This window comes from Pteropus vampyrus, unplaced genomic scaffold (genome assembly GCF_000151845.1).
Source record: "Pteropus vampyrus isolate Shadow unplaced genomic scaffold, Pvam_2.0 Scaffold151, whole genome shotgun sequence".
NCBI lineage: Eukaryota > Metazoa > Chordata > Mammalia > Chiroptera > Pteropodidae > Pteropus > Pteropus vampyrus.
In genome coordinates, this window is record NW_011888932.1 from 3,184,337 (window position 1) to 3,195,788 (window position 11,452).

An 11,452-nucleotide genomic window follows, 5' to 3' on the forward strand; every position below is an offset into this window, starting at 1 on the left:
TTAGTAATGACTTTTTCCTGATGCATTATTTGGTTAGATAGTTTTGTTTGGTATATGGCAGATGTGCTCGTAAGTGAAAAATGCTTAAAGTTTTTCCATCATTCTGATTTTTTACAATCAAAAGAACACTGACACCATTAAATGATTTAAGTGTTTTTCCCCTCCCTGTTTTATTTTTTAATAGTAGTTATTTTTTTTCCATTACCTTTTTAAAAATTTTCAGTTATAGTTGCTATTCAATATTATATTAGTTTCATGTGTACAGCACTATGGTTAGACATTTATGAAATTTACGAAGTGATCCCCCCGATTAGTCTAGTACTCACATGGCACCATACATAGTTATTATAATATTGTTGACTCCATTCCCTGTGCTGTACTTTACATCCCCGTGACTAATTTTATAATTGTCAGTTTGTACTTTTTAATCTTTTTTACCTTGTTCACCTAGTCCCCGAACCCCCTTTCTATCTGGCAACCATCAATTTGTTCTCAGTATTTATGAGTATGTTTATGTTTTCCTGTCTTATTTCTATTTTATGGATTAACTTGTGTAAAATGGGGTTGCCTGTGCTTTGCAAGTTTGAGAGATCTCACATGTTAAACCATGTAGACCTAGTCTTTGAGCCTCTTCCATAGGGAAATTGATTACCACTTAATTTTCTTCTATAATTATTTAGACATTTTAGGTTTTTTTCTCTGAATGCCACATTTGGCATTTGATTTTATTCTACAAATATCCATTTTGTTGAAGCTTTCAAATTTATTGGCACATAGTTATTTATAATGCTTTATTTTTAAAATCTGTCATGTCTAGTGACCTCATTTTTATCATGTATTTTATTTGCATTTTCTTTTTTTCCTTGATCGTCTTGCAAGAGATTTCTCTATTTCATCTTTTCAAAGAAACATCTCATTTTGGTTATTATTTCTATCTTTTGCTTATTTCTGCCCTTATGTATAGAATTTCCTATTTATTTAAATTTACTCTTTCTTTCAGCATTATTGATATCATTGCTTAGAACTTTTGTTTTCAATCTAAATATTTTCTGATGAACGTATTTAAAGCAAGTTTCCTTTTACCTAATGCTATACCTATGTGTCATCAATTTTAGATTATGAATGTTTTAAATTTTTGTTATTTTGAACTCATAATTTGTTTTGATTTTGTTTTTCATTTAGAGCCACTTAGGAATTAAACTATTCTTCTGCTATAGATTTCTAATTTTATGGTGGTGTGGTCAGAGAATCGAGTCTCTAATGTTGATTTTGGGGAGGGGATATTGTGGCTTTTGTGGCTTGGTGCATGGTTGATTTCTGTGAATGTGTCATGTATGCTCAAAAACAATCTATACTATGTAGGTTATAAAGTTAAATGTGCAGTTACCATGTATAATTGTTGATTTTTCTACTTCTCCTTTTTCTGTCATTGCTCCATATAAGTTTCTTGTTGCTTTTTTTATGGTCCTGGCTTTTGTATACAAGATTGAAATTAACTATGATATTACACCTTAATTTCCACGTATCATGCAATATCATCTTGTATTTTTTGCTTCTCATTTCACATTTTAAGGGAGAGTGTTCATGTGGTAAAAACTTTTGAGAATTTGTATGGCTAGGGATATTTTTATTTCACATATTTAATAGCTTAGCTGGATATGAAAATCTAGATTCACAGTTCTTCTCCTGCAGCACTTTGAAAATATTAATTCGTTGCTTTCTTGAATTCAGTATTGATGCTCTGTTCCTTTGGAGATAATGTTCTTTCTCTCTGGAAGTTTTAGCATTTTTTCTTTGGCTTTGATTTTCTTAAATTTCACACCAAAAGAAAATGGGACTAGGTATGTTTTTTCCATATACATCATATTTGGATCACTGTGAACACTTTCATTCTGTTGTCTTTAAATTTTTTTAATGGAAATTCTCAGCCATCATCTCTTCAAAGATTTCCATTTTTCCTTCTTCAGGACACACACACACACACACACACACACACACACACACATATGTATGTATGTATGTGCATGTGTGTGTGTGTGTGTGTATATACACACACACACACACACACATGCACATACATACATACATGTTGATACTTCTAGCCTCTTAATTGCCTTGCTTTTTTCTCTTTCGTTTGAATTTTCCATTTCCATGTTTTTATTCATTTGTATTTTCCCTTTTTTATCCTTTGCCGATGTCTTCTGGGATATTTCAGATCACTATTTTATTTTTCAGTCACATATATTCTATTTATCTGTTATAGCACAGGACGAAGGTTAAGAATTAATGCTCTATGAGTTTCTTTACTTTCTTCATCAATAGAATGGAGATAGTAATACCAACCCCGTAGAGCTGTTTTGGAGGATTAAGTGATGTAATCTATGTAAAATGCTTAAAGTAATGCCAAGTATATAGTAAGTGAGGGCTGCTATTTTTTTTAAATGTTTATGTTTTTATATGCAGTATTTCTAATTGGTTATTCTTTGTAACTGCTTGTCCTTGCTTCATGTTACCAATAAAAATCTGTTACCTTTTTAAGCATGTCTATTACTATGTATATCCTATCCATTAATTCTCCTTTGTCTCTTACAGATGGTTTAGTTTGTTGCCTTTATTTTTTTTATTGGCTACATTCTCCAGATGTGTAGTTATTTTGTAGGATGAATACGTATTTCCTTGAGAGGGTATCAGCTTCCTTGTATGTGTTTAGAGATTGATTGGGTAGAGGATAGACAGGGGGAGACGCTGAAGCTTGTTCTTAACTAGGGTTTAGGTGAGGACCTAGGACAGAGAACCTCTGTCTTTGCTTTCTGTCCTTGACGATAGTCCTTTTTCCATGCCACCAGGCAACCCTGTGCCTTCAAGGGCCTCTGTTCATCTCCACTCCCAAACCTGCTCTTCTCCAAGTTCTGCCTTTCTCAGTTATAACTCTTTTACCCTGCACAGTGGTAATAAAGAACTAGAGAAGGTTCAGGGGGGTGGGAAGGAAGTTATCGGTGTCTGTACCTCATGTACCTAGTGTTACATGGTCCCCACTGTCTCTGAGTTTAGATGCTACCTATTGTTAATTCATTGATCCTATGCTACACACTAGACTGAAGCTGCTGTTTTCCCTCCTCGTTGTGCTGGCCAGGAAAGCTGTGATCCCTCTAGGGCAGTGTAGAGGAAGCCATGTAGTTACACAGCTAAAAAGCCCTTCTCCAGACTATTCTGTCTGTGGATTCAGGTTCTCTCATGCTCTCTGCTGATGCTTACATCCACACTGGGACCTCCTGCCTTCTATCCATTCAGGAATTTCTCACCAGTCTTGTGTCGGGGTCTCAGATCCATCACCCTCTCCCTCTCAGTTTCATGGTATTTGGAGAGGGTACCAGTTGTCATTGTCAGTTTTTTATTTTTTTCATGGGTAGAAGTTTATAATTTTCTTCTTATAACATGATACTAATATTCTTATCCATTAGGCTAGTTTCTAAAACTGAGAACAATTTTATATTTTTAGGAAGCTACCCAATTACATGTATATAAGGCCAGTTCATCTTCATCTCATAATAGAGGATTAAGTTAATGAAATAAAGACCTTATTATAAGAAAATGTTGATTTGTAGGGTAACCCACGTTATTACACTTTAGATAAACATTATAGTAAGGCTCTTCTGTGGTAGCCAAGTATTCATATATTGTGTCAACAAGTTAGCTTCCTGTTGATAAATTCAGATTCCCTTGGCATCTTTCTCCTTGTGTTATACAAAAATTATCTTACTAGTCCTCTTAAAGCTAATTTGTCTTTAACTGAGACAGTCTATGAGGATTTCAGTATGTGCTGTATAGTAGAATATCATAACATTATCATTAGAAACTGGTAGAAAGTACACAACAAATGTATAATATAAAGCAAATTGTGTTATAAAATAGATCTCATCATATGAATGAGAATTTCTAAAAGAAAGCCTTTAAAATTTCATCTTCTGTACTTATCCTTATTCTAATATTCTCTATTTCTGTATTCTTTGAAGATGCACAGTAATCAAAAGGGCTTACTTCCAGAGCCAAATCCTGTACAAATTATGAAGAGTTTAAACAACCCTGCCATGTTACAAGTTCTTCTACAACCCCAACTCTGCGGGCGAGCTGTTAAACCAGGTAAGCACCGTGTGCACTGATTACATGTGGAAGTGTTCTGTTTTACATGAAAAAACATTTAAATAAGCACCAAAATATTAATTTTCTAGGACTTGTTAGTGAATTTTAATCAATGATCTGAGGCGATAATATGTTTTGACATTTTTGGTAGATACGATTTGCTTATAGGTTCCTAATTTTTTTTTTTTTTTTTGCCATTAACAAATATTAAATTAAACCTTTAGTTTAGCTCCTCATTGAAATGAATTTATAGACCAGTGTAGTAGTAGTACACTGTGCTGTTTTGGAATATCTCAGCAGAATTACTTTGTTGAAAGTGCTAAAAGTGTGTTTCCTCTTTGTTCTTACCTTTTTTGTTGTAAAATTGTTTCACTTTGTAAAAAATGACAAAGACAGTGTTTTCTAAGCATTATGGAAATCTATAGTATTGATATACATTAAATATCTACCTATTTAGTATTTTTTCTCTATTAAGAGCTTATTTACCTTCTGAAATGCACAACGGTGCATACACAAAATACATTTTAGCATTATGAGGAAACAAATTTCTATATTTAACACTAAGTTTGAGAGTGAAAATATTAGAATAAATACGTTTATTCATTTTCAACCCTAACTGGTCTAACACCAAACAGTGGAGTGCAATTCAATTCTAGCACTAACTACCCAGAGTTATCTTAGACCCCATAAGTTAAGGACTTACTCCCCATTACATCTGCCCCTACTTCACACACCAGCTGCAAGTTCAGGGGGCTCCAGGCTACCTGCCCTCTGACCAACTGGCTACAAATTTAGGGGTTCCTATGACCCCCTCAGATTTGATAATTTGCTAGAACAACCAACAGAACTTAGGAAAATACTATACTTATGATTACAGTTTTATTATGAAGGATATAACTCAGAAAATGCCAAATGAAGAGGCACTTAGGACTAAGTCCTGGAGGCCCTGAAATCAAAGCTTTTATGCTCTTTCCCCGTAGAACCAGGGCACATTTCCCTCCTAGCACATCAATGTATTTACCAATTAGGGATCTCTAATGAAATTCAATATCCAGAGTTTTTATTGGAGTTTCACTGTGTAGGCATGATTGTTGGCCATGCTATTTAACTCAGTCTCCAGTCCCACTCTTCTCTCTGGAGGGCAGGAGGTCTGGCTGACATCACATGACTTAAAGCCCCAATCCTCTAATAACAAGGTTGAGCTTTCTGGCACAACCAGCCTCCATCCTGAAGCTACTTAAGAGCCACCTTGAGTCGCCTCGTCAGCATGACAAAGATACTCTTATCACTGGGGAAGTTCCAAGGATTTCCTTCCAGGAACCAGGGAAAGGGACCAGTTAAATAATTTATCATACGACAATATTCATGTTAAGTACTTCATATGATCAATTATTTGTGTGGAATAAGCAGCTTTAGAGGTTTTCTGGCTCACCCTATTGCATAATCAAGATCTCTCCTCTACAATTTTAATGATGTAGAGAGATCCTAGTATTTCTTGACTAATGAAGCAGAAGAAGCTCATTGTTTCCCAAGACAACCTATTCCCTGGTATGACAAATTACTAGGAGGTTTTTTCCCCATTATATTAGATGGTAATTTCTATAACTTGTAGCCGTTTACTCTAGTTCTTCTGAAGAAACACAGAATAAGTCTGTTTTCCTCTTTCCATAAGAAAAGGCTTCTAATATTTGAAGACAACTAAAATGAAACCTCAGTCATCTTTGTTTTTTCTGTCTTCTATTCTCCAGACGAATGGTCTCCTTTTATTTATTTACTTTTTGACTGTGCAACCCTATCAATAAAATAAATTTTGATATTTTTAAATATATAAAGTCTATGCATCAATTTTATGTCAGTTATATAACTACACCCCTGTCAACTCATTATGAAGAAATTATAAAGTTTAATATCTTAATTTTTTAAAATGAAAGTAAATATAAATAACAGATCTAATATATTCTTTTCATACCTCTTATACCTCTTTAGAGACTATACTTCTATATTTGACTTTCTATAACGTGTCATAGTGTATACTCTCTAGATCCTCCACAGGTTGTCCTCTTGTAGATGAAGCCCAGGTTTTCTAGCTTGTCCTGGAATGTGGTGAACACAGAAGTGAGCATATCTTATGGGTGGGATCTGATCAGCACAAAATGCAGTGGTATTTCCTTCCTATGATCGTTAATTGCTATTAATGAAGTCCAAGATTGTCTTAGTGTTTAAAGAAGTATATCACATTCTAGGATAAATTTCACCTGTTCATGATGTATTATAATCCTTTGTATTTATTCTCAGTTAATAGTGTTGTTCAAGTCTTTTATATCCTTACTAGTTTTCTGTCAACTTATTAATTACTGCAAGGAAAGAATGGGGCATAGTGGGAGATCTAGCCAAGAGCTAAGGGTAAAAGTGGTTAGATATGAGACTGGACATCTTCAGAGTGTTTTGGTTCTAGTTGTTGTTTTAAACTGGGAAATACTTTATTCACTAAAAGCCGTGACAATATATTTTAATGTTTTATAATAAAATACAGTGACTATCTGAAAAAAGGAGATGGTACTAAAATTTCTAACTAATTGTGGGTTCGTTTACTTTTTTTCCAGTTCTAGAATTTTTGCTACACACACACACACACACACACACACACACACACACACAGGCTTTGTTATTTGGTACAGAGACAAATATTTAAGATTGTTGCATCCTCTTGATGAATTGACCCCTTTACCATTATGAAATGACCATCTTTATCACTCTTTGCTAATAAACAGTGTCTTTCTTTATAAGTAAATCATCCTAACAATATAATCTTCTCACCACCTATAGTGCAGCTGACTCATTCTAAAGAAAGCACTTTCTAATGGTTAGTTTTCCAAAAATATGATACACTGCCTCAGCAGGTAATAAAAACTTAAAACAGAGTTTTTAAAGCATGGGATGAACTTATAGGAATGTTATATATAAATTACAATATTTTTGATTATTGGATTATATGCTCTTTGAAGTACTTTCTAAGTCTTACCTTCTAGTCTTACCTTCTAGCAATTATCATATTGCTAGATAATTTTGTATATTATGACTAATTCCAGTTACTTTATCATAATTAGATGAAATTGTTTTATATATTTTCTATCACAGTTCTTTTGTTCTATATATCGTCTATTCTGAAAACATCTCTTCTGATATGTGCTCTGGTATTTGTGCTCTTAGACAAACTTGATAAAGAGTATGGTTTCCATTTATTTTATTGACTATGTACAGTACTCTTGTTTCTTTTGTTTTTATTATGTAGATGTTTTTATATACATATATTCTCTCAATTAGATTGTAAGCTTTTGAAGGACAGGATTGTATATGGTCCTCCCTGCATACTCAGTGCCAAAATATCCCAAAGCCCTAACAAAAACACTGAGCAAATAACATGGATTCAATTAGTATTATACTTATCGAAAGATAGACTTAGTTTTGTTTGACTAAGCACTAGAGAAGAGAAGGGCTAGGTTCAGTGTTTTACCATTATGACAGAAAGTGTTAGAATTTTAAAATCAAATTCTAGGGTTGAATCACAAGGAAAGAATCCTCTCACTTTTTGTGCAATAACAAGGTCGGTATATAAATGAACTTCCAATGAATTTGTTAGAAGTTTAAAGAAATAATCATTTACCCTTTTTGGAGTTTATTTATTTTTAAATCCCATATATATCATAAAGTTAAATTTTTTACTTTTATTTTCTTAAAGCAGTTCTTGGAACACCTTACAGCTTGTCACATCTGATGAATCCATCCATCTCCTCTGCATTTTTACATTTGAATAAAGCACATCAGGTATATAAATAGTATTGAGTACTGAAGCATCAAAAATTTGAAGTGAATGTTTTGTTTGTTCTTTAATGTAAAATTCTCAAGAAGTTAAATTAGTATTTTATTTTTTAAAAAGTCCTTAGCCACAAATATAGCTACATAAAAACGTAAGTTAGAGTACATCAAATCAAACTAATCAAAGCAACATAGTTATATATATTTATTGATTCCTATTTGTAAGCTATTAAGGGAAGAGGTATATATTTGTGGTGTATTTTTCTGTAAATAAATCAGTATGGTCATACATTGCTTAACAGTGGGGATATGTTTTGAGAAATGCAGTTAAGTGATTTTATCATATGTGAACATCATAGAGTGCACTTACAGCAACCTAGATGGCATAGCTTACCGCACACCTAGGCTATATAGAATATGCTCCAAGGCTGCAAGCCTGTACAGGATGTTACTGTGCTGACTACTGTAGGCAATTGTAACACAATAGTAAGTGCTTGTATATCTAAACATTGAAAAGGTACAGTAAAAATACAGTATAAAAAATGGTATACCTATATAAAGCACTTAGCATAAACGGAGCCTGCAGGACTGGACACTGCTCTGAGTAAGTCAGTGAGTGAGTGGTGAGTGAATGTGAAGGCCTAGGGCATTACACCATGGTAAACTTTATAAACACTGTGCACTTAGGCTACACTAATTTAAAATTTTTTTCTTCAATAATAACCTTAGCTTACTTTTTTACTTTATAAACTTTGAGTTTTTAAGTTTTCAACTCTTTTATAAAAACATAGTTATTACTGCTGTACAAAAGTATTTTCTTTCTTTATATTTCTATTCTATGTTTTTTTTTCTATTTTTAAAATTTACATTTTTTTATACTTTTAAAACTTAAGACAAACGCACATTAGTCTAGGCCTGCACAGGGTCAGGATCATCAATATCACTGTCTCCCACCTCCACATCTTGTCCCACTGTAAGGTCTTCAGGGAGAGTAACACATGGAGCTTTTATTTCCTACCACCATCTTTTATTTGTTTCGTCGCTGGCCAAAACATCATTATGCAGCATTTGACTGTAGTTCAAAACAAGACTTCTTATGTTTTCATAACTCAAAAGAGATATTTACAGAAAGAAAAAAAATAAACACATGAACAGTAACTCTTCATTCTTAAAATTTAATCAGTGTTATAAAAGTAATTCATATGTTTATGAAAGTAAACTGAACTTTTTCAGATAAGTATTTTAAAATGTTTTCGTATACATAAATATTATTTTAGAGATGAACGGTACTCATAATTTCAGTACTGTTAAGGCTGTTTCTATATAGAAGCCTAATAACAAATCAGACCTAATATGTAATAGATAATTGGCATAGATTAGAAGGATGAATGTCTGGAAAGGCCTATCCTCTATTTTTCATTCTTAGATCTAACATAGAATCTAACCTTGTACACTATAGGGTCTTTATTTACTTACTTAACATATTTTATTGGGAATCTAATGTATTAGACACTCTGCTAGTCATTGAGGCTACAGTATTGAACAAATATTCAGCATTCCTGTTCTTAACAGAATTTCAACAAATACAGAAAACAAACGTTAAACATTTAATTACAAATACTGTGTGAAGGGTGATACAAGAGGAGTGTGAAGAGTTTTGACAATATTGTCTTTATTTTACAATAAAGGCCAAAATGCTTAATTTTGCCTTTAAGGCCTGTCCAAGCTGGGCTCTCCTTTCTCCCATGCTCATTGGATATTACGATCCTAACTACAGTGGCCTGCTTTTGGTCCTCAAAGGACCTTCTTCCCTTCTTTTTAGGTCTTTGCTCCTGCTGTTCCTTCTGCCTGGAATGCTTACCACCCTTATACCACCTGATTCCCCAGACTTCACCTGGTTCTTTTTCTACAGCCTTCAGATCTCTGCACAAGAGTTAGTTCCTAAGGAAACCTTCCTTCAGTTTACCAGTTTAAATCAAATTCCCCCTCTGTTTGTTCTCATAGCTCCCTGTTCTTTCCCGTCATATACTCATTACCATTTGTAAGTATATGTTTTTAGAATTAATTAATGTCTCTCTTCTTCTGGAGACAATAAGATCCATGAAGACAGGTCCTATTGTTATTATTTCTCTTTGTGTAGCACAGTGCCTAGCACGTAGAAGGTGCTCAATAAATCTTTGTTGAATGTTAAATGAATGAATAAATGATTGAATGGCACCAATATTAAAGCCAGAAAGAGATAAGGGGAAAGGAGGAAGGGTGAAAGGAAGAGAGGATGTAGAATTAGTTTAATGACTATATGGTCACATCTTGTATGTTATTAAAAGAATTAATTAGTGTTACCTGAAGTTGGAAAGCAGGGTATTAAGAAACTGTTGCTTTTGCTCAGATCAGCTAGAGAATTGAACCATATGAATTGGGTTATATGACAAGCAACTTTTCAAAATTAAACTAACTTAATGTTTTATCATTTTCACAGAGCTCAATTATGGGTAATACTTCTAATTTATTCCTTCAGAATCTTTCCCATGTACCACTGGCACAGCAACAATTAATGAAGTTTGAGAATATTCACACTAATAATGTAAGTATGGAATTATTTTTTCCTTTGAAATTAGCTCAGTTTTTAATGTATATATAATCAGGCGTCTGTCAGATTGTAAGTTTTACTTGTGTAGTATTTTTATTTGGTTGTATCCTGCTGCCATGAGCAAGTCTTTCTTTTCTTCTTTTGCAGAAACCTGGCTTACTTGGAGAACCCCCAGCTATGGTACTGCAGACTGCAATAGGGATAGGGTCAGCGCTTTCCTTGAAAACAGAGTTGGGCCATCATGGAGAAGCACATAAAAGTAAATGATGTATATTTACTGAGAAGTCAGTAAACAAATTCGAGATTTAAAACTAGTTTCCCTGTATTCTACTTTTATTTACAGGAAGGCCAATTCAAGTTTTATTTAGTCATTTAAAATTTCAGGAGCCTCTTGACTTTTCCATTTTTAATATTAGAAAACTATCGATAAGTTATTGATGGACTCGCTTCCATGCCAAGATGAGTTTTTCCCTGTTGGATGTGATTTAATATTTAATGAAGGTTCACAGCAATTTGAGGCAAAGACAGATCCTTTTGAGACTGACATGTTGCCTACTGAGCTGACAACACATTTACATAGGGATCCATTTAATTTTTGCCTGGATAAGAAACCCTTAGCTTTTATAAAGAAATATCTGGTATTTGTAAACTTAAAGTTTGATTATTTGTATCATTTTTAAAAATGTGATCGCCAAATTGGTATCGGAAGAAAAATAATATGTGTATGTATTTTTTAAAAAGAAACGAGTATGGTGATTACCATAATTTCTTAATTGAATATGATTTTGAAAGACACTTTCAGTTTGAAGTTCAGTTGAAATTTGTTTGAAGTGAGCATGAAGTGAGGGAATAAAGGCCACCAGTAATTAAAAAAATATGTATACATGCACACCACACAGACACACA

General features: G+C 33.4%; 1 protein-coding gene across 1 annotated transcript in view; it reads left to right on the forward strand.

Annotated features, from left to right (window-relative positions):
• RAVER2 (ribonucleoprotein, PTB binding 2) overlaps nt 1–11,452 on the forward strand; it is a 79,556-nt gene that overhangs the window by 35,783 nt on the left and 32,321 nt on the right. Inside the window, exons 5-9 of the mRNA XM_023536229.1 lie at nt 4,014–4,140; nt 7,880–7,965; nt 10,475–10,540; nt 10,694–10,805; nt 11,048–11,184. Coding sequence (XP_023391997.1) covers nt 4,014–4,140; nt 7,880–7,965; nt 10,475–10,540; nt 10,694–10,805; nt 11,048–11,184 — 528 coding nt within the window. The remainder of the gene's footprint in view (nt 1–4,013; nt 4,141–7,879; nt 7,966–10,474; nt 10,541–10,693; nt 10,806–11,047; nt 11,185–11,452) is intronic.